Source organism: Armigeres subalbatus, chromosome 3, assembly GCF_024139115.2.
Source record: "Armigeres subalbatus isolate Guangzhou_Male chromosome 3, GZ_Asu_2, whole genome shotgun sequence".
Classification (NCBI taxonomy): Eukaryota; Metazoa; Arthropoda; class Insecta; order Diptera; family Culicidae; genus Armigeres; species Armigeres subalbatus.
In genome coordinates this window covers 313,298,733-313,326,525 of record NC_085141.1, presented here as the reverse complement: position 1 = coordinate 313,326,525, position 27,793 = coordinate 313,298,733, and the positions used below count along the sequence as shown (strand labels likewise).

Below are 27,793 nucleotides of genomic sequence, written 5' to 3'. Positions count from 1 at the left end.
GAATCCCGCCTTTTCGAGCATACGTTCGAACATTGTTTATGCCGCGTCCTCGGGCAACACTAATTCGAATATTCTTCAAGTTTGATATTTTGCTAACATGTCGGCAAACGCCGATAAAGAGAAAAATTCTACCAAAATGGTACGTTTTTGCGTTGCTTTTTACGACAAATAGGTTTCGGTTTGGAAGTGCTAATGACGGTGAACATTTTCCGGCAATTTTTCGCGAGAAATGTGGTGAAGTGGCGCTGTGGGGAAAGTTTTCATTTTTGCGCTCCGTTCGATACGCATCTTTTTTCCAATGGCGTTGTGTTTGTTTTTTGGTGCTCGCTTTTCCTCAACACTTTGATGCGCTGCGTGCATTTTGGGGCTTGGATGTGTGTTTCTTCGATTTCTGTGATTTTCTCCAGTAGTGTACCGTTTTTTATTTCTTGCAATAAATTTTAAAGTATAAAGTGGAATAGACCGGTTCTTGCATAGGTTTTCGTAAATAGCTGGTGTGGTTTGTGTAACCGAGATTTTAGAAATTTCCATGAAGTGGGTTCTAATTGGACTGGAGCATTCCCTAGTAGCAGCAAATAAACGCGTGATATTCAACGATTTTGGCTCCAACGAAGAAGATGAATGTGTGTGCGAAATAATGTGGATATCACTCTTTTACCTACATGTTTCTGCTTCTAATCTAACACGTCGATTCACCTTCATGGACGTTTCTAGGGCAATCATTTTGAAGGTGGGGTTGCATTAGGGAAGTCTGCAGTAATCATTTTTTGCATTGCCGTTCGACAATACAACTCGATTACTTCAATTGTGGTATGATGAGAAATAAAGTGCAATCAGTTTTTTTTGCAGGAGAATATTGCACATTTTTGATAAAACAAACAAGCAGTCTTGCGGACAAGAATTCCCAATGAGGAGACAGGAATTCTTTGTCAATTAAATTGAATTTATTCTAGTAAATTTATGCTTGTCACATAAGATATAGGCCCATGCAATGTCAAAAGACGAACACCTTATTAATTTTTAATATGGCGTCTTATCGAAAATTGCACAATAGCATCACAATTTATTCTATACAATTATTTGAAGTTTGCTGTAGGATTTTTTATGTAGGAAACGAAATACGTATCTGTTGATACAAAAATTGTATTGAAAGTTCTAACCACGGAAGATATGCGAAGCTAATCAAAGAAGTGTACTACATTAACCATTCGAACTTAGACTGCTTTGTATTTGTTGTAATTTATCAACTATCCGTGGACCTGTTAGTAACCTTTACATCAGGTCAAGGACGTAGTTCCCTGATTCTGATTGACAATAAACAGTTACTGATCACGGGATCAGGGGGTAATTGAATACCCATAAAATGCAGACACCTATGATAACAAAGCTGCAAACGCAAACGCCATTCGAACTTCCACGCGATGCACGCACGAGCACATGTCGACTGGACCTGTTCCCCAATCACCCACCACAAGGACGATAAAAAATGCTTCCCGTTTCTACACGAAATCCAATCATACGCAACCAGTTACGAACACACCTTAACCACTAAAATAATGTTCATTCATTGATACGCAGGCCGAAGACCGCGAAGAAGAGAAAGCTACCAGCCCCGCTGCCGATACCGAGGAAGAGGAATCCTCCAAGGTAGAGTCTACCACCGACAGCAAAAAGAAGACCGTTGAGGCGTCGAAGAAAGAAGAGGACAACGGTGAAGCTAGCGACGATAAGGAAGCTGCTTCCGAAGAAGAGGACGAAAAAGAAGGTATGTGAACTTGAAATGTGCAAAGTGGTAATCCATTATAATATGCAATGAGGGCTGATTTTTGCTATTTCAATAGAAATTCGATTTTCATATTCCCGGTTTTCCGCTTTTCCCGATAAATTTTGTCAAATTTTTCCGGTTTTTATTCAACTTGAAAAAAGCAGAGTGAGACTTTTTGAACTTTAACTAGGTGTTTTACTTTCTGACCAAATCGGAGGTCCATTTTATATTGAAGCAACTAATAATTTGCAACGAAACGTTTCAATATGTAGATACATGAAATTACCAACAAGGTGTTATGTAAAATTCTTTAATCAACAGGCAAACTGAAACTGTGCGCTTCGTAATCATATAGTTAGTTGTTTCACAAATATGAATCAATTTATGATTTGGAAAGGCAAAATATGTAAACGGAACCCATATTTATTCATAACATCCGCCGTAACGCTGGGTAGACACCTTTGCGTGGTGTGTTACGGTGTAAGATCTACCACGGTCACATTGTCAGCTACAGGCAAATCCTGACCCAACGAATGCCTTCCCCAATATCGAACTCCGTGGTACTTATGAGGGTGTGGCTGAGTCGGGGGCCTCTCGTTAAGTAAGTACTACATCAACACTTCCTTCCCCTCTCAAGTTACGGTGAAGATGGGCGCGGCCAGGAGTAGTAATCATCATGCTTTTGTAATTTTTATCCTAGACTAGTCGCCATCCGGCAGACGTTGTCCTGCATAGTAGGCAAAAATTCGCTTTGTGTATTTCCAATGCGAAATTTCCATACAATCCCTAATTTTAGTTTTTCACGATTTACCCAACCTTTTTCGTAATTTTCGCATTAGAAAATATCATATAAACCCGTCGGAAACGATAACTAACATATTTGCTGAAGGAATGAAGAAAGTCCATCCAGCCGTTTTCGAGTTATGCGGATACGAACACAGACCATTTCATTTTTTATATATAAGAAGAAGAAGAAGAAGATTGGAATCAAGAACCACACCCACCTCGATTTCTAATAGCAATATGAATAAGGATTTCAAAAGAAAAACATGAGTATCACTAGTGTCCAATCTACGAAGTACACCAGAGCCGTAGCGTGGACTCTCAGCGCCCTTGGCGAAACCATTGTTGGGCGCCCCTTATTTACTAAAAAAAAATCAGTAATAGGTTCTGCAGCATCTGAACGTAACCTCAATCTGGTGACAGGTCAGTAGTACTTTTTGTTGAACTCAGGGGCAACCAACCAATCACGAACTCGTCCCTTGTCGGAGTCTTCGTCGAAGTCAGTCGAAAGTACTACTGAACTGTCAAAAAAGTTCATTCGACGAGGACCGAATTCATTCGTGACGTCATGCTACAGAACCTAATTGTACGTGGATTTCCCTATTGGACCCGACCGTTCGAGGTAGTCGCTCCTTGAACGGTCGTTGAAATCGCCGTTTTCACCTTCACACCCGTCTTCATAGTAAAATCTGTCAAAACTGACAAGTCTTCCACGTGCTTTTTGCTGTTTCCCTCGAACTTTTCATTCTTTTTCCGATGTTTTGACATCTGTTTTGATAGACAAAGAGCAAAAAACCAGATAATCTACCAAACATTTATTGAGTTTGGCAAACCTTGCAGGAAAAGGGAACGTTTAAAATAGGCAAGTGAACCGACCTTCGAATCCATTGGCCAAGTAAATCCACAATGTTTTATATTTAATTTTCCTGTTATCAGTTATGACAGCAAAAGGATCCTTTAGAATTTTGTTAACCGGCTGATCATTTGGTTGTAGTCGCTCAAAAAACCTGCTTAGAAAAGCTGAGTGAATGATCCTCACTGTTCCATTATATTACGGTTCCGGTGGTCCCTGCGTGATGGTGGGTAAAATGGAACTAATCCGATCACGCACATGGGTATCACATGGGTATATATTCAAATAAAAATTTGAAGATGATTCTTTTGGATGTTTTTATTAAACTGGCCCTTGTAATCGCTTTTGGAAGTCCCCGAGAAACCAGAATATATATTAAAACTTTGTTTGCTCTATACTACTCAAAATATCTATTTCATAGATCTCTGGACTAAACCGATTTCTTATTTTTTCGGCCCTTTTTCTGATATAATTGTTCTCTTCTCATAAGGTGATTCTTGATTTTGACGCCCCCTAAAGGCTGGCGCCCTTGGCGGAGGCCAGCCTGGCCAACCGCACGCTACGGCGCTGAGTACACCGTAACTATGCTATGCTATGCTAAATGATTCCTGTAGAAATTTTCAAGATGAGTTCGGGAAAAAAATCATGAAGGTATTTCATTTCAAGAGGAATGGATTCTTTAAGGAGCGATTTTTGATTTTTATTTGTGATGGAAATGAATTTTCTAAAGAATTTCCGAATGGATCTTTCAAAGGAATTCCTACAGGTTTTTTCAAAAGATTTTCTAATTGAATTTTTGATCGAATTCCTAAAAGATTTTTCAAAGAATTCTTCAGCAGATTTCCAAAATTAATTAAGAATAGCATATGTGATTGTACAAATCGTGGGTGGCTCTACAATGCTTAATTGAGCAATCTACTGTATATTGTCGCAAATTAGTTCCTTTTTCTATACAGTAGCAGTTGTGCCTCTATTCGACAATATAAAGCGTTTGTCAATACCTATGCTAAAAGTTATGAAAATATATTGATTAATTTACTTACGAACCTTCCAAAGCAGAACAAAGTAACCCGGACTATGCAAATGTTTCACATTCAATCGCACACTTATTCACCGACCGCTAAAACAGAAGCAGAACTCGGTTTTCGCGAATGTTATGCGCCCTTCTTAAAGCACGTCCGATCGCGCACCAATTAGTTTAATCACTCAACTCCGCGAACTATCTGCTTACTGAGCAGAAACACCAGAAGGATTCCAAAATGAATTTCTACATAAATTCCCGAAGGAATTTTGAAAACTATTTCTATTTTAAAGGAATTTCCGAATATTCAAAAGATTTTTTGGAAGAGTTGCTAATAGAAATTCTCTAGGAATGTACGAAGAAATTTCTGAAGAAATTCCTGGAACAATCTCCTTTAGGAATCCCAGAAATAATTTCAGAGAGAAAAAGAAACATTTAGATAGCTTTACCGAAATAACGCGCAGCGGCAAATCCCTGCATAGAACAAATCACCCCTAAAACTCGCAAACATTAGGGAACATCCGTAAATTACGTAACACTTAGAGGAGAAGGGGGCTTGTTAGAAGTGTGACAATCCATAAAAAAAAAATCTGATGGTTCATACAAAAAGTGTGACATATGGGGGAAGGGTGGGGGTTTATATAGCGCCTTTTGCGCTACGTAACCAATGGATCTTCCCACAGAATTCGTTCGGTTCAATTACAGTATGTTTGAGAGTTATTTTTATAATCTGGGAAGGTTTTTGCGACTCTCTTTACGTTTGCCTTTCTTAGCAGCTTTTGCTTTTTCTTCAATATCCTTTTTCTTCAGACGATCCAAAACATCCGGTGATGATATGACTTCTGAGCCTGCACATACCCTTCTTCTCTTGGAGACACCTGTTGATGGCTGTTGTTTCACGTACTCAAGAAGAATTTCCTCAAAAGATTTTGCTGGTTTAGTGTTTGTGGGAGAAATATCGTTTACGAGTGATACTACAGGTTTGAGGGGACATGGTGTAATTGGTGATCCTTCTGTATCATCAAATCCATGAAATGATAGTGCTGTCCAATGAGCAGCTCGAAGTAGCTCGAAGTTGTTCCCGTCCTGCTCGTTCTTTTTTGTCAACAAACGGGCATGAGCGTGACAGGAACAACTTCGAGCTACTTCGAGCTGCTCATTGGACAGCATTGATGATTCACTCGAACTGTCCAGAGCTGGCATTATGTTTTCGTCATTCAGCGGTTTGTTAACATTTTTTGCCTTTTGAAACCTTCCCCAAGCTCTTAGGTCATATTTCTCGCAGGGAATCACCGTATCACAATAATGCTGTCCAATGAGCAGCTCGAAGTAGCTCGAAGTTGTTCCTGTCACGCTCAGGCCCGTTTGTTGACAAAAAAGAACGAGCAGGACGGGAACAACTTCGAGCTACTTCAACTGCTCATTGGACAGCACTAATATGCATAGATTCCAAATTTACCAAACCCACTTTTCAGTATATCTCTTCCCACATTGTTCCATATTCGAGAAATAATGCTGCAAAACACTGATTTCTGCATTTTTACCCCATAGTTCTTTCGTTGCCACGCTATGACTTCTTTGTCATAGCTTAGTTTTAGTGGTTTGAATACCGATAGGTCCATCGGCTGAAGTAAATGACTGGTATGCGGAGGAAGTTTCAATATGATTACTTGTTCTGCTAAGGCTTTCTCAATAAGTTTCAGTGATGTATGTGATGAGTGTCCATCGTAAATGAGGACTACGGGTCTTGCTTTCGGAACTGCTTTTAAAAATCGATGCAAATAGTTTTCAAATAGGGGAAGTGCACCGGTTTTGGCCAACTTAGTGCCTAATTTGGCCAACCCTGGAAAATACATATTTTTCCAAAATAATCGATCAGTTGAAAGCAGCGTTGAATCGTGAGGGATATATCTTTTGTTGGAACTAATAAAACCCTCACGAATTGCTTTATTTTTGGAGTTATTTGCAAAATTGGCCAAATTAGGAACATGGCCAAAACCGGTACAGTTCCCCTACGACTTTTTCCATCCATTCCGGGAAATTATTCACTACCCTTAACTGTCCAAGAGTCCCAAACGTGTTTTCCTTTGAAAATAATCAATGGGGGCAGCTTATCTCCTGCTGCATTTCCACCTAGCAGAACAGAGAAATTTTCTCTGCCTGGACCAGCAGTTACACGATGAGCTGCAGCCCCTTTTCTCCATTGTTTTAATATTGGAAGCTGCAGCCCCACTTCTCCATTGTTTTAATATTGGAAGCTATCTTGGCCTCAACATTCCATGGTATTGCTGTGTCTCTACCTAGACTGGAGCTTTTCAATCCACGCCTTCCTTTCAGATGGTTATTCAGTGTGGACACCGGAATACCATAACGCTTCCATGCTTCTATTTGTGAGACTGCATTGCTCCTAATTGCTTCCAGAGCTTTAAACAGGTTATGTTTTGGGTATTCCACACGCGTTGTTTTTCTGCAATAGTTCCAAACCATGTTTACCTGGAAAGAATTAGGAAACATATTTCATATCAATGATTTTTCACTTGCCCCACCTGTAGTGAAAAACGCAACATGGTTTAATTTGTATTTTTCAACTGAACATCGTACATTATCAACATTTTTGTTGTTGATATTCGAAAATTATAAAGAAAATTAACTTTCCAATGCACTAGGGGAGTATTTTTGAGCTTTTCAAATTAATTAAAATATGCCATCAACCAACTTGCACCAAACTTGTTCGTGGGTGGTAAACAAACTTTGTTTCTTCTTCTCTAATATTTCTTCGGGTTTTCTAGGAGATATAGACATTTTTTTCACTTACCCCATTTAACCACTTACCCCACTGTACCTTATACATAATATCGCAAATTTCGCAATATAGCCGCCATGGATCATTTGCCAGCAAAATATTCATTGGAAGCGCTTTGAATTATTTTGGATTCCTATGTTTTCTTACAATGTATAATATTAAAATTTCCAGAAGATCGAAGTAAGCTGTGCTGCTAAAACGTCGCATCCAAATGAACAGCTCCCATCAATTAACAATTTGTTTTACGTATAATACATCAGGGCAGGTAGCAAGTCACTTTTAAGTGGCCACTTTTTTGAGTATATTTAGCAGAGTATATTTGTCCCATGTTTGCTGGGATTCTCATGCCAGTTATGCGGCCAGTTATGCGTATAATGGCAGTGTTTATAGTAGGTATACAAAATCATTCATACTCATTCATTTATGTTTACTTTGACTTTGCTTGACTGCTGTTTAACCAAATATTGTTTCGGTAAACTTACAAAATTGGTTAAGTAGAATTTGATCTGAAGAACTTTGATAAAGTTTTTTATAAGCATACTAAAATAATACTATTAAATAGTATCAACACAGACAACCAGACATAACACTCGTGAAATTTTCATAGTTCACTGATTAACTGGACAATTTAAATAACCATTAGTTGGCTAATCACTCATTCGTGGCGCGCGCATTCGCAATTTTTTATGAGACAAAAAAAGGCGCTTATGACGATCACGACCTTTTGTAGTACTTGTTGTCTTTCATATCCTCTGGCTTTTCCGTGCCATTCCAGGTACCAGTTTATGGTTGCTTGTCGTTTAATACTGCAATTTGATGCATTTTTGACACACTAAACCAGTGGTCCCCAGCCTGCTTACTATCGAGGGCCACACAGCAATTTTGAACTGTTGAAGCGGGCCGCGGCTTATTTGCAATACAGTAATATCCCGATTTTATCACCCCCCTGGTGAATTTTGGGGTGATAAAACAGGGTATGTGACAAAATTGGAAAAAAAATATTTTCTTTTTTTTAATTCATTCCACAATTATGAATCATTTTATGCCTTGGAAAGGCCAAATGCGTGAATGGTACTCGTTATTTCTTGTCGAAATTGCTTACAGAATATTTCCCAGGTACTCAGAAGTCGTTCGTAATAAACTAAAGGCGGTGAAAGTTATTTCATGAAAATCAATGTTGTTTTTGGTATTATTTACGAAAATAAAAAGAATGACCAAAGTTTTTGGGTTGACAAAATCGGGTCAACACTGTATTTGTTTTTGTATTTGAATTTTGAAATTACAAATTACAAATAACGACAGCATGTTTGAAACGTATTTTCGAAGTCATAGGTGAACTGGAAAATGGAGTAAATCTGAACTCTGAACTGTTTACCGTGTTTCCATTATTTCCAAGTAGGGAACCATTTGGGCAGCATCCCATATTCCCGTCCGCAACGTTAATACCTCGACCGCGTTCCAACCAAATGGCTTGATTGTTTGTACATTACTAGATATCGACAGAAACTACCCATGTACTAAAAAACAAGTAGGTTGTAATGCGCTCTAGTAATTAACGTTGCTGACGGGAATAGGGGGTGCTGCCCAATTGGTTCTCTACTCTAATTGAATTTTACAGAAACCTTTTCTTCATCATCCCAACTAATCGCAGCATGACAAAATCTTGATGTTGTTGAACATTTTTGTTAGTGTGAAGTACGTTAAGGACACTCCTGACAGAATCCAAGTTTCAAAGTGCTCGCGTTTTCGGGGGTACACTAGCCACCCTATAACCAGAGACCGGCGGAGTGAAAAACTGTCGAAATGGCAACGTATGAAAATGCATGAAATCGTAAAAATAAGACTGGCAGCACTTGAACTTTTTGCTTGCTTCTTCTGGAGGAAAAAAGTAAACAAGTCGAATTGGAACCGCTTTTGACGGTTCGATTGGAAACAAGATGGCGTCTTCGCCGATCTCTTATTGTAGTATTTCTAGGGTACACCACTCGATACAGAGGCGGCGGACAACTGTCATTTTTGTTGATTCAGCTTTGCTGCGTCGCAGCATGCGTGAAAAAATAAAAATGACAGTTGTGCGTTGCTTCCGTATCAAGTGGTGTGCCCCCGAAAACGCGAGCACTTTGAAACTTGGATTCTGTCAGGAGTATCCGTAACTTAACTTATTTTGAAAAATGAAAGAATTCATATTAGGGCGCAATGTATGACAACATTATTTTTAGCTACGAACGTTATATATTCAACGTGGTTAAAGCGCCAAAAATACTATCAAAGTATGTTGCCGTTAGCCTACATAGCATGTATGAAGTGAGAAATTGATTTAATCATGATGATAAAAAGATTCTTGGACCTTGGATTATATGTTCCTAGAACATCATAATGATGTGAACTTGACATATGACCAGCCAGATTATAACGAAAAACTGGACATGATGAAAGCTTTTCCTGGATGTGATGTTTGTCAATGGGCCACATGTAGTTTATAGTAGGTTTCGTACAATACAGGCACAACTCAAAAGGGGCCGTACACTTATTACGTAAGCAATTTTTCTGGGTTTTTCGACCCCCCTCTCCCCATGTAAGATTTTTTTCATACAAATGATTTTTTATTTATATGGAGCGTAAGATATTGACCGACCCCCCCCCCCTTCCCCCCATAAGTGCTTACGTAATATGTGTACGGCCCCTAAGCACTTATGGGGGGAGGGGAGTCGGTCAATATCTTACGCTCCATATAAATAAAAAATCATTTGTATGAAAAAAATCTTACATGGGGGGAGGGGGACTCGAAAAACCCAGAAAATTTGCTTACGTAATAAGTGTACGACCCCAAATCTGAAAATGTTCAGAAACAACGTTTAAAATTTTTCAATAAAAAAAACTTTAATGTTTTTGTAAATATTTCGAATTCCATAGATATTTTTGCATGTGTTGATACATACTTTTATGTGTTTCAATAAAAAAAAATTAAAAATCAATAAGTTCGAGGTACCTGAACCAATATTTTGAAAAATCGTCAAATTTTAAAATAAGCATTGCTTTTGATGCATTATGAATTTCGACCTTTGGGCCTTTGTCAAGTGTTACTTTATGTTTTCTATGTTTTGCAATCAAAACGTCAAAAATTAAGTATTTTGAGTTGTGCCAGTATTGCACGAAACCGTCAATATGTGCGCTTTTCATTATTTTCCTGCTACATAGCTTCTAGAGTGCAATCAATATCTCAAAAGCTTTTGGGCAGCTAGAACTTGAAGTCGAGTCATGAGTCTGTTAGAATGTTAGAATTCAATGCTTATTATCAAAAACTGAATTAATACTAAAACATAATGTTTTACATTATATATACTAAGAAACTATTCTCTTTGTTCAAATAAAATACATTGTTTTACATAATCAAAACCCTCTCAGGCACTTTCAAAAATTTCCGGAAAAATTTTGAAAAGCCTACCGGGAAAACCGGGAAAAATTTTGTCGACTAGAGTGGTCACCTTGATTGATTGTGTTGCAAAACAGAACAGAACTGAGCGATTAAAATGAGTTAGCAAGTGAAATTATCTGTCAAGCAGCATATCATTCCGATGTTTTCTAATACATTTTATTTCTGACCTCATTTTGTTCATTTGCCAGATGAAGAAAAGGACGACAAACCCAAATCTAAAAAGTCCTCCGACGATGTCAAATCCAAGAAGTCTACCGATAATGCAAAGAAAACTAAAGATGAAGAAGCCGATGGTGATGATAATGGCGAAGAAGATGATGTAGAAGATGAGGAGGAGGAAGCAGAAGAAGAGGAAGAGGATGAGGAAGCCGAAGAAGAGGAAGAAGCAGAGGAAAAACCTGCGAAACCTAAAAAGGTAGTCAAGGAGAAACCGAAAGCGGAACCAAAAGCTTCGGCTAAAAATGGTGAGAAGAAGTCCGCTCCTTCGACAACTGGAAAACCGTTGGGTGCGATCGCTCTGATCGATGCTAACATCGTCAAGACGAAAATGGATGCTTTGCAAGCGTTGCATATGATTGTCTACGAAAAAGAAGGCAAGGCTCCTCATATGAAAAAGATGTTGAAAAAGTTCGACGGTTTCAGTTTCGAGCTCGATTCCGAAGATTACAAACAACGACTGGAAGCGGTAGAGAAAATTGACGAGAAGAAACTTGCTCAAACGGCCGAAGTGCTTGTGTTGGAAACTACTGGCACTAAGGAGGAACTTGCTGAAAGAATCCTCAAGTTTCTTCTGAAACCTGATGGGGAGGAAGAACTCCCCCAGGAAGAAGGTGAAGATGAAGAGGCCGCTGAAGAGGAAGAGGAGGATGTAAGTGAAGAAGAAACTAAGAAACCTTCCAAGCGAGCAGCTCCAACTTCGGGTAGAGGTCGTGAAGCTTCCAAATCGTCAGGTGGTAGGCCCAAACGTTCTACCGCTGGTCGTGGCTATCAAGGTACGTGTTTTTGGGCTAACGTTGTGCGTTTTTCATTAGTTTCGACTGGGTTTCTTTTCCTATCCCTTTCTCACTAACATTTTCCTTTCAAAACTTTACAAGAATTGCTAAAATTGCTCTTATTCGATAATTGTTGTAGACAATTCCTTATATGTAGATTACACCAGTTCCGAGGAGGAAACGAAGGTTGTCAAATCACGGGGACGCCGTCGCAACGAGTCCGACAGTGGATCTGACGTGAGTAGCGTTGGGGGTCGTAAAGTCATTTTACTGTATAACACTAAATTGTACCTTGATTGCGATTTATTCTCATCACACAGTATAATCCATCGGCGGGTTCTGATTCCGATGCCGGCAAGCGGCGATCCAATCGTGCTCCGGTGCGAGGAAGTCGAGTTTCGGCACGAAACCGACGCCGACAATCCAGTGATGAGGAAGAGTCCGAAAGCGCCAGCGACGATGACTTCAGTGATGTAAGTTTGGCAGATCATGTAATCAGATTTAAATAAAATCTATTTGTTCATCTACCACAAAATTTCAGGATGAGCCCAAGAAGAAGAAGGCGAAACCAACGGGTCGAGGCCGAGGACGTCCATCGGCCACGAAAGCATCCCCCGGTAGAGGCAGAGGTCGCAAACGGAAGGCCGAAACTGAGAGCGAAGAAGAGGATGAAGAAGAGTCTGAGGTAGAAAGCGAAGACAGCGAGAAGCCGCAGAAAAAATCGCCTGCCAAGGGAAAGGTTGTGGAGAAGAGTAAAGCAAAGAATGCCACCCCCGGAAAAGGTAAGAGCAAATTGAAAATCGGTGAAAAAATCATAAGTGTTATGAAGTATCGCTAGGGTCGATTTTATGACAATTATTATATATAGAACAAGTTGACACGAGATACTAATGAATCGAATACGATTTGATCTTGAATCAATCTTGACATGTGTTAATGATGGTAAGTCGAGATGTGTAGCGACTATGAATCAAAACGGAATCAAGCCATTAGGTCCAAGGTCATAAGGCCGAACGGCCATTTAGCATTTTAGAAGATAGAAGTGAGTTCTTCCGTGAGAATCGAATCCTCCTGACTCCCGGCGTCGAGGGTGGTTCACCAGTTCCGGTGGTGGATAGTGTCCACACTGGCGGTGGCCTACATACCCGAAGCGCTTTCTTTTTCTTTCTTCTTTCTTTAGCAGATTGGCTGTTCAAGTGCCAAGGACGGTACGACAACCCGAGGCAGGACATTTGTAACCACCCGTCTGGTGGTCATTTACCTGATTCCTGATTCCCCACATTTCAACACATGTTGGGTCCTTTACAAGCCCCTGCCCAGTGTCCGAAGCTCAAACATTTGAAGCATCTTTCTGCCTGTTTATTCACTGGCGGCACGGTTTTCAATGGGAATTTTGACTATCCACCTCGCCCAGATTACACTGTGAGCTTAGTGCATACTTGAGCTCCTCTTCCGACGTAATCTTGTCTTGATCCCTGCACATAATCATCATCTCTAGGGTTTGGGATTTTACTTCCGCCTCTGCGCCCAGCGACTTCGCAATGCGCTCTTGCCTAATCGCGCTGTCAACCGTAGGGTCCTTCTTTTACTCGAAGAGCATCACTCCGTTTTGTATGCGTTCCCTAAGCTCCGGATTCTCCCTAAGCTTTATGAGCAGCGCTGCATAAGACGTAGCGTCGTTGGTCTTGACGAGTACGGCTTCTCCCTTTGGCGGCTTCTGACGCGATGCACTGCTAAAAACCCAGATAAATCCACCTAGCGTTGGTGGTGCCTTTCTCGCATTTAGTTAAGACACCAACCTTATATGGGGTTTATATGGTCCGATGTACCATTTTCTTCATAACTTTTAATCACAATGACCGATCGTTATAAAATTCAATAGTGATCAATAAGGCTTTGTCTCCTATCGAATGAAACTTGTTGCGAGAAAATCGGTTAAGGATTACTATACGAAAAGTTGTCTAATGTTTTTATAGCTTTTGTGCACACACATACACACATACATACACACGGACAGACAGACATGTGCTCAGCTCGTCGAGCTGAGTCGATTGGTATATAATACTATGGGTCTCAGAGGCTTCTATAAAAAGTTCGTTTTCGGAGTGAAATGATAGTCTTTCGGTACAACTTAGTTGTACGAGAAAGGAAAAAAGTTTACACACAAAAGACTTTGAAGTATGCTCTTTTGACTATAAAGTATTTAATTATGACTTCAAAGTACGCTCTTTCGTGGGAGAATGGGACTACACACAAAAAGGAATAAATATTATGCATAATTATGACTATCTTATATTCACAAATGAATAACATTTATGCATAAAAACAGGAAAGTGTGTAAAAATTTACTCCTTTTGTGGGTAGTCCCATTCTCCCGGAAAAGAGTGTATTTCTGCCCAAAAGAGCATACTTTCAGCTGTGCGTGTGGAGACTTTTCTTTCTTGTACTGCTCTATTTTTCGCTGTCTATTTCTTTCCTCCTTCTGTCCTACTACGGTACTCCATCCTTCTCCCTGTGAAGTAGCGTTTGTCTCGGCTATGTGCTGACCCTTTTGGGGTCTGATGTACTCCTTACTCCAGCCAATTTCTCTTTCTCCTGCTTCTTAGAATTTAACCGAACTGTCCCGATATGTCCCTGTTCCGGTGGAGCTAAAACAGCACAAGCCTTAGTCAGAACTAATGCGCGCTCCGCTACTTCGAATTAGCGCTACTGTATCGAATTCATTCGCTGCCTACACTAACGTCTTCCGGATCTTGTGAACCATGTCCTTAATCTCCTTATAGACGTTGTTCCTTCCATCCACGAAATAGTGGAGTTCCTCCATCAATTTCTTCGCTGTCACTAGTTTCGGCTTTTGTGGAGGCTTGTTCAATTCACATTGTCCTGGCCGCTGCTGCAGTGTTTGCTGTAGCACAACTCTCACTGATGGCAGTGATCTTACCAACCCACTACTGATCACGTAATCTGGAAAATCTAAACCGAACCTAGTACTCACCAATAAGATTAACAAAAATATACAAATCAACTGTACTGGGGAAAATGCTGAACGCTGCGCCAACTATCTCCTCAACCAGTGAATCTACAATGAAGCAGCTAGAAAGCATACACAACCAAAGATTACGAAGAATAACAGCAGCTTCTCAAACCAGCCCAATTATAGAAAGCCTACAAGCCGAATCGGGTATACCACGTCTTAGAAGCTAGCCCAAGAGATATTCGATCCGCCATTGGAAGCACCGCTGCACTAGGCAAGGTGGCTCCGGATCAGAGAAACGACTGGTATGATGGCGAATGTGAGCAGTTAGTTGAAGAGGAGAATGCAGCATGGGCGAGATTGCTGCAACGCCGCATGAGGGCAAACGAGGCACGATACAAACGGGCGCGGAGCAGACAAAACTCGATTTTTCGGAGGAAAAAGCGCCAGCAGGAAGATCGAAACCAGGAAGAGACGGAGGAACTGTACCGCGCTAATAACGCACGAAAGTTCTATGAGTTCTATGAGTACTCGCCGTATCCAGCTTTATAATTTCTTATAATCATCCATTCTATTTTTATTTTTACCCGAATAAACTTTATTTTGAGATTCAACAATTTCAATGTGGCCCGTGTTTGGAGAACACTGGTCACAGCACACTTTTTTAGCTACAGCCTCATCGTTGTTCCTCTTTGAACGTCGTCGCTTGTTTGTAGCATCGTTGTGTTTGGTAAAAGAGTGTGATGCATCGTCGTCTATGTCGGTCCACTCGTCCTCGCTTTGTATTTGTTTTTCTTTAGCACTAGGATCCATTGTTGAGGGGACTGATTGTTTTTGAAGCACGCTTTCGATCGGAAGAAAATCATCTTTGGTGAATATCCCTTTGGAAGGGGACGGTAATGGCGTCATCGCTGACGATGGTTCACTATCGGTAGATGTTGTTCCAAGACATTTTCGGCCACTATGAGCCGGCTGGCCGCAATGACGGCAAGATTTAGGCTGGTTCAAATAAGTGACCATCGAGATTTTGTTGTCAATGGTTACGAATGATGGAATATGACGAATCAAGTTCATTCGCAGCACTCGCACTCCATTCGATATCCCAGGAAAGTAGTGCTTCCAGGTTTCATTTCTGACAGAAATAACTAGAGATGCACCGAATAGTGGTATTCGGTGTTCGGCCGAATACCGAATATTTCAATTTTAGTTATTCGGCCGAATGTTCGGCCGAATAACCTGCCCCTATTCGGCCGAATAATCTGCCTTTATTCGGCCGAAAAATCACTCATGCTCAATTTATACCAATTTCAGTAGGTTTATTAAATAAATATAAAGGAAATAAATATGTTTACCCCTAAGAAATCAAACGCAGGATTCCTTTTGATAGACTACTAATTGTTTTTGAAGAGAAGAATGTCTTATTTCTAAAACATAACGATTCATATACAATGAAAATAGGATGTGTGAACTTTGACATTAAGACATTTTTATCAAGTGTCAAAGCTAGGCCAAAGCTAAATAGGTTTTGGGACGACTGCAAATCAAATGTCGGCAATTACTGTATTTGGAACGCTTCACGTAATTCCAGAATATGTTTGCGACCAAGACAAAAGGTCGACAATAATTATATTTGTGTTTGCCTTATCGGGAAAGCCGATTTAAATAGTAAGAGCAAAAGGATGTCGGATGATATATAGGTCTTGAAAACCCATAATCAATAAAAACGACAGAAATACCAGATTCATTAACATTTTTAATTATTTTTTTGTATACCTGAGTAGTGTTATCACCTGCTCTCGACTGAATGTCACTATGAATGTTTCATATATTTGCCACATCATCATTTTTTTTTGTAACCATGAAAATTTAATCCCAACATGTTCGAAGGTGCAATACGTTGAAATAATTCAAAGAATTAAAAATAATTCACAAATTATGTAGTGGAGCTGGGGTCTTATTTTTTTAGGCTTCACCCTGTGAGGGATGACATTACAAAAATACCACAGTAGAATATTCAAACATTTGTTTCAGTAATCAGTAAACTATTTTTTAAAATAAATTTTGAATTTATTTAGCATATTCGGCATTATTCGGCTTATTCGGCCGAATATCGCGATTTAATATTCGGTGAAACGAATATTCGGCAAAATGAAAATTTTACCATTATTCGGCCCGAATATTCGGCTGACCGAATATTCGGTGCATCTCTAGTAATAACCTCGCCAAACTTAAGCATAAAATCGCTGACAGTACCGTGACTCATTGCAGGTGGCAGGTGACTCACCCGAACAGTCACTACGTTACAATCAGCGTACCTACAAGGGAAACCGTAACTGTTTATCTTCACAAAGCGTCGTATGCTTCCCATTGAGCTCGGACTGATAGCGCGAGACAATTGCATGCGACTTTATCTGAACGAGAACACAATTTCGAACATTATGCAACTGAATGCTCTTAACTTCTTCATATTGAAGTTTAATTTCACTCTCCAAAAAGTGTGGTACTTTTCCAGGTTCTAGTCGAACCGGAAGAACACTAAAATCGATTACCAGTATATTTTTCCGGACACCACACATTTTCTAGATTTCGAATGAAGCGAAGCAGCAAAGGAAACGAGACCGTCGCCTGTGATGTGTGGCTGTTAACTGGGAACCTTCTTACAAACGAGCGTGAGGTGATCCAAAGGTGGCGACAGCACTACGAAGAGCACCTGAATGGCGATATGGCAGACAACGGTGGCGGTATGGTAATGCACCTAGGAGCACGCGCGCAGGGCATACGACATCCGGAAAAGTGCAATACAAATGAACAAAGTACCATGCATAAACTAGACGACTTCAACTTGCCAGTCTAAAACAAAATGTTTATTCGACAAAACTTTTCGAAAAATCTTTTTCATGAAAATCGCAATACCTTTCAATCCGCAATAATAACAATGTGCATTTGGCTCACATTTGGACAGTTCTCAATGCACGATTGGCTCAAAATGGCCACTTTCGCATATCACTGAATGTAGGATCCCTAGGCCGAACCTAGTTCTGCCCCGGATTCGCTCTAACTGCTGTCAAAACGTTCGGTTATTCGTTCAGGTTGGATCGCAATCCGCACCAGATCCGACCCAAAACGAATGAGGTTCGCTCTGCCGATTTATCGAGATCCAACCTATAAGATTCACCAATACATTCAAACACAAACTGTTAAACTGGTGTTTATGTTTACGCTAAAGGAAAATGAAAACGTGAAAGACACGGATGGACATTTGACTTTTAGGCGTTTTTGTTTCATTTGTTAAATTCTTAAATTTATAAATTTTGTTGCTGTCTTCCACGTAAGAATGGATTATTTAAATTATGTGTTGCGTTCAAGTTTCTCTGATTACCTCAGAAGGTTATAAACAAAATGAGGGTTAAAATTTTTGTTGAAAATGGGATTGATAAAAGCAGTGACGAGAAGGTAGCTGTAGCTGCTATTTATTCACTATTACGTTGTGTATTCGAAGATTTACTTTTCATATATAGGGTAGAGAACCATTTGGGCAGCACCCCCTATTCCCGTCAGCAACGTTCATTATTCGAGTGCATTACAACCGAATTACTTGTTTTTTAGTACATGGTTAGTTTCTGTTGATATCTAGTGATGTACAAACAATCAAATCATTTGGTTGGAACGCGGTCGAGTTATTAACGTTACAGACGGAAACAGGGGGTGCTGCCTAAATGGTCCCGCTCCCTACGCTCTTTTAATGGGAAAATGTACCGGAGTATCGGAGTATCATTTATACCAAAATGTTCATACCATTATTTTATTCGTTTGAGGTTACAAGGTTACGGGGCAAGATGGGTCACCTTCAAATATTATCACCATTAATATTGTTATGACGTCCAAAGGACGGTGCGCACCTTCCATATCAATACCGTGACTGATCGTTATTGCTATAATACTTGTGTCCGTCGACATGTAACAATAGACGTTTGCTCTAGATGGACAATGGAGGAATGTGCTGGCAGAATATGTTATTATAGAAGTGGATAAAGAGTCTAAGCTGTGAACTGTTTAGTATTTTCTATTAAGGCTCTATAAACCGTAATCAATTTGATGATGAAGATGATTTTGTTCGCATTCGCACTAATACTAATACAATTTTAGCCAAAATTCAATATTTCACTGCTATTCACCAACTTACCCCTGTCAACGTATATTCATGGTATTTTTATATGAATTTTTCACTCACCTAGCTAATTAATTATTAATTATATGACTGAAAAGCGCCTAAAACTGCTTTTTTCCTAGACAAATTTTCGTATACTAATTGTACACACACCAACTCCGAACGATCGAAACACACCCATACACTTATTTTGAACATGCACTCAGTTTTTCACTTGTTCTTTTCTCGCCGTTTTCTTGATTTTATCACAACTAAACATAATTCATCACCTAACTTTCACTTTTGTCTTTGATGTTGAACACCAATTTCTTCACTTCATGTCGAAAAACCAACGAAAACTGCTTTGAGTGAAATGATAGCCTTTCGGTACAACTTAGTTGTACGAGAAAGGCATTTTATTGACAATACACCCAATTCTGTTTTTACACGGATTTTTTTTACACGGCCGTGTAAAAAAAATCCCATACAATATTTTTGCAAAGTTGCTCCATTTTGCATGATTCGTCGAGAAATCATAAAACTTTTTTTTACACGGATTTTCAAATTTTGAACTGAAAACTTTTTTAACATGGAACGCATCCCCCGTTTAAAAAAAGAATCGGGTGTATTAAATTACACACAGATAGATAAGTTTAATGCCAAAGATGTTATTGAATAAAAAAGGATTTTAAAGCTTTGGATGAAGAAACGGCACTACATTTAAAATGTCTGCAATTTCTTATGAAAACAAGCCGTCCGAGTATTGCCTTTTTAATAACAAAAATATACATTTTTAAATAACAAAGTAACATCATTACGCTCAAAAGTAACCTTAAAATGTTTAAATCAGCAATGATAATATGTTTTGTATACGAACTATATCTATTAGTATGTGCTAACCCATCTTGCCCGTTTGCAAGTTCATGTTAGAATGTCTAATTTTCGATCAAATTTATTTGTTTCAACGCAGTTAGTATAACATCGCCTACATAACTTATGATACTTTCACTATATTACTAAAAATGTTTAAATTTTAGATTGCTCGACGAGATTACACGTTTTATAGAAAGTGTGTTTCGCATAAGAAACAATGCTGAAAAATATTTTAGCTTGTCATACTCTACCAAAATGAAATTTTATCATCAAATTGAGTGTCAATGAAGTAGAACCAAATTATTCCTCCTACAAAGTCATAATCTCCACATTAAAATGTATACGATGCTCAAAAACGGCCCTGACCCATCTTGCCCCGTGACATATCTTGCCCCGCCTGACCCTATTTATTAACCACGTTATTAACCTTTTATAAGGCAGTAGTGACTATATTGCCATGATACGTTTTTCTGATTCTTTAGAACAGCGGTTCTCAACCTGGGGTACATGTACCCCTGGGGGTACCTTCGCTGGCCCCAGGGGGTTCTTCTTCTTCTTCTTATTGGCATTACATCCCCACACTGGGATAGAGCCGCCTCGCAGCTTAGTGTTCATTAAGCACTTCCACAGTTATTAACTGCGAGGTTTCGAAGCCAAGGTACCATTTTTGCATTCGTATATCATGAGGCTAACACGATGATACTTTTATGCCCAGGGAAGTCGAGACAATTTCCAATCCGAAAATTGTCTAGACCGGCACCGGGAATCGAACCCAGCCACCCTCAGCATGGTCTTGCTTTGTAGCCGCGCGTCTTACCGCACGGCTAAGGAGGGCCCCTTGGGTACTTCGGTACTAGGGTACTAGGGGGTACTTCGGACAAAAATGCGTAATGGGGGACGTATAACAATTCCAATCAAAACTCATTGATACAGTTTTGATAATTGTGTATTTTTATTTCAAAAATTTATATTGTACATAATATGCAATGCGATCAATAAATCCCAATTGAATTCTGCCTTCCACAACCAGCATAATGTATGAAAGGCTGCGGAACAAAAGATCGAACGTGCAAAACGTCGAATGAACAAAATGATTTTTTTATAACTAATGCTCGGTTGCTTCGTTGCAAAAGGATCCTTCTACGCATCTCGGAAGCCTTCTTCCAAGCTGCTCGGAGACTTCCTTTCAAGAGGCTCAGAAGCCTCCTCCTTTCAAGTGGGTAAGTTGCCTCTTTTTAAGAGGCTCGTAAGCCTCCTTTCAAGAGGCTCGTAAGCCTCCTTTTAAGAGGCTCGGGAGCCTCCTCTTAAGAGGCTCGGAAGCCTCCTTTTAAGAGGCTCGGAAGCCTCCTTTCAAGAGACGCGGTAGCCTCCTTTCAAGATCCTTTCAAGAGGTTCGGAAGCCACTTTTCAAGAGGCTCATTAGCCTCCTTTCAAGTGGCTGAAAAGCCTCTTTCAAAGAGGCTCGGAAGCCTTCTCTCAAGAGGCTCGGACGCCTCCTTTCATGAGACTCGGAAGCCTTCTTTCAAGAGGCTCAGAAGTCTCCTTTCAAGAGGCTCGGGAGTCTACTTTCAAGTGGTTCGGAAGCCTCCTTTCAAGAGGCTCGGAATTCTTCTTTTAAGAGGCTTGGAAGCATCCTTTTAAGATGCAAAGGAAGACTCCTTTTAAGTGGCTCAAAAACCGCCTTCAAGGGGTTCGGAAGCCCCTCTACAAGAGGTTCAAAAGCCTCTAAACAAGAGGCACGGAAGCCTACTTTTAGGGATTTAAAAGCTGAAAGGAGCTTCCTTTCAAAGGGTTCGGAATTATTCTTTCAAGAGGATTGAAAGCCTAATTTCGAGAGGGGGTACCTCAATTAATGCAAAAGTTCAAAGGGGTACCTCTCAAGAAAAAGGTTGAGAACCGCTGCTTTAGAATATTTTTACTAATTATTCACCTTGCAGAGGGTATATTTGCTACCTAGTAACACTCCAGATGATACTTGGCCAGAAAATAAATTCCAATCAGGAACAGTTTTTATACACATTGAACATAATTTTAGAGTGGAAGAAGCATTTTTAGTTGTAATTCGTTAAAAACCGACAAAGACATGCTTTACCTCATTGATAATTATTATGTTGAATCTCCTGTTATTTAGTGAAAAATTATGTAGAGAAGGGTTCTTGTATATTTGGTTTTTGCACTTTTGGCGAAATCGCGGTTTATCCTAAACCTAAAGAGTCCCCTCTTGGGAGGAAAATGGCAAAATGCTAGTCAACTCTTGTGCGAATTGTTTTTTTGTTTTAAAATAAAAAACCCCAAATCTCAATAAATTTTCTATTAGATTTTTTTTCAAAGTGTTTCCATATTTCTTGTTCTGTTCCATTTGAATGGCATAAATGATAATTCATATGTAACACAATCTCTGTTAACCACATAAGCCACATAGAACCAGCATAACAGTTAATCGGGAAACACGGATTGACATAATTACCGGCAATGTTCCAGAGCGCCGACATTCCTTCACGGCAATCCACATTGCCGTCGTCATTCATCACAAGCTCCTAATCACATAAATTTATTTATGGATTGATAGTCGTTTTTTAAATTGAACAATTAACAGAAGATATATCTGACCCTGACTTCATAAAATAAGAAACAAAATAACACTAATACCTAAGAAAATTCAATCTGATAAAATATTTCTATTTCTGCCAGCTGATAAAAGCTGAAAACAAAACAGATGATAGGGCTTGAGTTCTCACTAACACCATCATACTGGCTCGATCCCGATTCGCTTTTCGTTCGGTTATTCAGAGTCGGGGTCGAACCTGACCCAGGTTTAAAACCAAAAACGACATTACTGGAAAAGAAAGATCCACTAATGTGCGTAAAATGTAACCTTGCACTTAGGGGTCGTACACTAATTACGTAAGCACTTATGGGGGGGGATATGATGACGAAAGAAGAAAAATCGGACTCCGACCAAACATGAGATAAGAATTAGCCGACATTCAAGCAAAAAAGTGCTGACGTTCTTTAAAGAAATATCGCCGATAAACGCGATATGCTCTCGTACGAAAAACAGGAAAGTGATCTACAATAAAAACATCATAATTACCCCCACCATACAGCAGATAGTGACACCATGAAGAAAGAAGGCGGGAATACCTAGATGAATACGAAACTACTGCATTAACTCATAAGGAGAAAACGAACGATGCATACAATTTAGTAGCGGAACGGTTCGGCACTTCATCCCATAGCTCCTATTTCCATCCCATCAAAAACAAAGCAATGAAAAGGAATTTGGTTTGTTTCTTATTTTTGTGATTTTTTTCACCAGTGAGCACGCGTGTTATCAATCTCGTCGCTTCTTTTTGTGCTATATTTCTTTGTTTTACGATGAGACGAATATATGTTCAGTGAGATTGAAAACGGAACAGTTCCCCTATTTAAACTTAAAGCAGTATCAATGAACTCTGTAAGCTCTTGACAGACTCGAATAACTTTTTCAAGTCTCTAACAAAAGAAAGATTACTGGACGAGTATTGAACGTATTCGGAGGACTGCTAGTTTTTTAGCGGGACGGAGGCACTTCGAATTTCTCACTGTTCACTTCTCATTTTACATCTCATTTCATTCCTCTCACTTCTCACTTGTCATTCGACCCAGCACCGAATCAAAATTGCCACCGTTTTTGCCTTTCTCGTACAACAAAGTTGAACCGAAAGGCTATCATTTCACTACGAAAACGAACTTTTTATAGAAGCCTCGGAGACCCATAGTGTTATATACCAACCGACTCAGCTTGACGAGCTGAGCAAATGTCTGTCTGTCCGTGTGTATGTGTGTGTGCACAAAAGCTAAGAAAAACATTAGCCAATTTTTCATATAGTAATCCTCAACCGATTTTCTCGCAACAAGTTTCATTCGACAGGGGGCAAAGCCTAGTTGATCACTATTGAATTTTATAACAATCGACCGTTGCGTTTAAAAGTTATAAAGAAAATGGTACATCGAACCATATTAGCACCATATAAGGTTGGTGTCTTGGCTGAATGCGAGAAAGGCAGCATCACTACTCGGTGAATTAAGTTGGGTTTTTTATTTCCGGATAACGTCTCATAGCTTACAGACACGAGGAAAAGTTCTGTTTCTATCTTTGATTTTCATATTTTATTTAACCTTTATAACCAAGGCATGGGGGCCCTCCTTAGCCGTGCGGTAAGATGCGCGGCTACAAAGCAAGACCATGCTGAGGGTGGCTGGGTTCGATTCAGGGTGCTGGTGTAGAAAATTTTCGAATTGGAAATTGTCTCGACTTTCCTGAGCATAAAAGTATCACGAATGTAGAAAATGATAACTTGGCTTAGGAACCTCGCAGTTAATAACTGTGGAACTGCTTAATGAACACTAAGCTTCGAGGCGGTAATGTTCCAGTGGGGGATGTAATGCCAATGAAGAAGAAGAAGAACCACCAAGGCATGGTTGTAGTAAGAAGCATTCATTAACTGAGCTGAAGTCTTTGAGCTATATATCCAATCACTTAAAAATTAAAATATGAATAGTAAAATCATTTGTAACGTAATGAGGTTTCTCCAATGTCCTATGCGTAACCGGATCCCATCTATAATTACAGGACGAGGCCGGCCGAAGCGAGACGCTCCTCCCAAGAAATCCAAGCATGATGGCAGCTCGGAGGAGGAAGAAGAAGAGCCCGAGCTAGAAGAATCGGAAGATGAGCAGCCATTGAAGAAGGGCAAGGAAGAGAAAAAGGAAAACAAGAAAGAAAAGGAGCCTAAAGCGGGAGGACCTCCAAGCGTAAGTATTGTAAAGGAAATGGCAACTCTGGGAGATTTTGTTCTATTATCAGATGATGGTTTTTGATTATTCAATAGAAATAGACGATAGACTAAATCTTGTCAGAGCTGTGCTGCCGCGATTCGCATAAGAGTCCCATGTCGATTTTTGACGATTTTGATTTTCTTTAAGATATAAGCTTAAAATGAACTCATCTTTAAGAAAAACTGATAAAATAATAGGCTTTGTTCTAGAAATTTGAAAATCAAAACCCACTTGTGTTGTCTCATCTTGCTATTTATTCGCATAACAGTCACGTTCCAGAGTTTAATACACTCTCACACAAAACATCAATGCAATTATGGTCCATTTAATAGTTCCATAGCAATGTATACAGATAAAGAATATTGTGCCAAATTTTCATAAAGATTGCTGGTTTTATCGATTTATTAGAATTTTTTTAATTTCTCCGTGTAAAACGAGTTTGAAAAATTCAACGGCATTTTTATCAAGTTGAAGAAAACTGACATGGGACGCTTATGCGAATAGGGGCATTGTGGTAGTTGTCATATAAATATAACAATTACTATCTGCATGTATTATTGCAGGAAAACGACATTAAAGAATTCCTTAAAGAAATCCTCGAGGAAGCAAACCTGGAGGAAATCACGATGAAAACAGTTTGCAAGAAGGTGTACGCCAAGTACCCGGAGCACGATCTGTCCCACAAGAAAGATTTCATTAAGGCTACCGTCAAATCTGTAAGTAAGAGAAGTTTTTGAGCATGGGCACTTTCTTCATGTTTGTATTTTCTCTTTTTCCCCAGCTAATATCAACGTAAGGACTCCGTCTGAAGTAAAATTTGTGTTTTCGAGTTTATGCACGTTTTAATTCAACAACATCAGCAACTGCAAATATCTTACAAGAAATTGAAGCGATAGTGTTCCGGATACACGTCTTTCTTGTACGTGTAGGACATTGAATAAGATGATATACATACAGAAACCAGAAAACAAACACAATGAAGCAAAGGCATGTAACGATGACTGTACACGCAAGAAGTCAGAGGGGATACAATTCCTGCTGTGAGAAGGAAATATTGTCAAGAGTAGTCAAATCAAATCACAACTGCGAATTATGTGATCGTGAACCGGTAATCCAGTAACAGCCAACCATCCCTACTTGTGCAGAGGATGATGGCACATATTCAAGTCTTAAGAGTAACAGTTTATTGCACACACACACACAAACTCGAACCGAAACCGCGTTTGCATTCAGAAGAAAACCAGCTCGATGTCATTTATGAAAGTTCTGTCTAAGCTGAGGAAGCGCACGACGGCAGCAAGTCTCTGTCCAGGAGTACAAATTCTGCTTTAGGTATCCCATTTGCTGACGTTTGGCATGATTTTTGTTTCATTACTTCGACATACACACACATACATAATTTTAAGTGTAAATTCTATTCCTCGCCACTAAGCGGTTTTACTGAACATGTCTTTCAGTAAATTTATATTTTTCTTTTCTGTTGCAAGTAGGTACAACATTGTTCGATGTACTCAAAAATATTATATCTTTTGTTCAGAAAAAATACTGTAAACGCTATACATACGGTATTATTTACACATTATTTTTTGCATCTCGATCTTTTTTCGGAAAATAGTTTCGGTAACCAAAATGAGGAGCGGTAAAAGCGAAACAAACAAAATTAACTACACAAAAATCTCAGAAACAACGCGTAGAAAAAGAGACCCAAGCTAAGTCGTGTTAATGCTATTGACAGAGAATTTAGTTCATTTTTTATATTCATGAGTAATGTAATGATGAAAACAAGCGCTATATAAATTGCAGTGTTTAATATAATTATAATTGCAGACGATGATGGTATGAAAACAAAACAATATTCAGATACAAATAAACAATAACTAGGTGGACCCTTACTCTATAAAAAATGATGGTGGTGCATTCATATCACATATCCCTTAGAACTTCTTAGATTCTAAGAATTTCTTAGATTCCTCTTAATGAGATTATCCGGGGTCAAATCCTCAAATGTTCCGCCGACTCCACCTCGTCTACGCATATCGCAGAACCCGAACATATTCCAAAACTACTTGAAAGAGCCATGTTCAGACAACACCTGTGGAAGGTATAAGTTGATCTGACTTAGCTTTCTATTGACCCAACACGATATATGCGGAATTAGGCTGTGGGTCCAACGACCTTTGACTGCGGTATCCCATGCTCTTGGCCATTTGAGCAACGAGGCTGCTCTCTTGACTTGACACGTTGCAATTGCACCTAGTTTTTTTCGTTAAGCTCCACATCTTCCTCCTGAGTGTGTGTTGGCTCTTGTTTCGGACAGCAGAACGATCGCGCGATTTGCCGTAATTTTGTGTTCTGCATTACGCGGCCGGTAATAAAGATAATTAGTTCAGTGCGTGTTGGCTCTTGTTTCAGCGTCAGAACTTTTGAGCAGAGGTAAGGTTTTGATAAACTGTAAATTTATTTAAGGTCAGTCCTGACGGAATCCAATTTTCAAGTACTCGCGTTTTCAAGGGCACACAACTTGATACGGAAGCAACGCACAACTGTCATTTTAACCCTTTCCCGCCCACGACTTTTTTCAAAGATTTCAATAGGAAGGAATCATCTTTGAGAAAAATGCTAGAACAAAAGTTATTTGGCATAGCCAAAATTAGTGGAAAACGAAAAAAAGTTTTTGATTGTAAATCAATAGTTAATTGATTGTTTTCAATAGTTTCACTATTTGTACTCAAAATTGATTATATTTACAGTCTAATGGAACCATAAAGATGTGTCCAATATTTCTTTTTGTTGTTGAAACAATTCGATGAAGGTTAGAAGGTGCAAAAATTGATGGTGCACCACAGACACCATGGGCGGGAGAGGGTTTATTTCACGCATGCTGCGACGCAGCAAAGCTGAAAACATAAAAATGACAGTTGTGCGTTGCTTTCGAATAGAATGGTGTGCCCTTGAAAACGCTAGTACTTTGAAAATTGGATTCCGTCAGGAGTGACCTTAAATACGCACGCACCCACACAAAAGCACACACACACATTCACTACACATATAAACCCACATACACACTGTTGCGTTTCGGATGTGGTAATGTAGCATCGTTCCGACTCTTACAGCAGACAAGACATGGATGTTGTCTTTAATCAGCTAAAAAGCTATAAATTCTATTTATTAAAACCCGACTTAATCCACCTACAGTGAACGCAACCCTTCTTACACTTTTGAATGGTTGTGTGTGCCCAGTGCATATTACAATTTCTATGCATATGACCTTCAATTGAATGTAAAATAACTGATATTATCATGCTTTTAACGATTTCAAAATAAA

The 27,793-nt window shown here is 39.4% G+C and overlaps 1 protein-coding gene across 5 annotated transcripts; it reads left to right on the top strand.

The window, feature by feature from the left end:
* On the top strand, positions 1–26,299 carry LOC134225319 (protein DEK). 5 transcript variants are annotated; one of them, XM_062705280.1, is made up of 9 exons: positions 1–139; positions 1,579–1,765; positions 10,850–11,653; positions 11,793–11,890; positions 11,974–12,126; positions 12,195–12,435; positions 24,263–24,444; positions 25,032–25,184; positions 25,250–26,299. In XM_062705280.1, exons 1-9 carry the CDS (start codon positions 98–100, stop codon positions 25,262–25,264), a joined length of 1,875 nt encoding a protein of 624 aa, XP_062561264.1. In that variant the 5' UTR covers positions 1–97; the 3' UTR covers positions 25,265–26,299. The 5 variants fall into 5 exon arrangements, with proteins under 5 accessions (XP_062561264.1, XP_062561266.1, XP_062561265.1 ...); XM_062705282.1 differs by lacking the exon at positions 1–139 and adding an exon at positions 178–198; XM_062705281.1 differs by lacking the exon at positions 1–139 and adding an exon at positions 468–623.
* Positions 26,300–27,793: the final 1,494 nt, after the last annotated feature.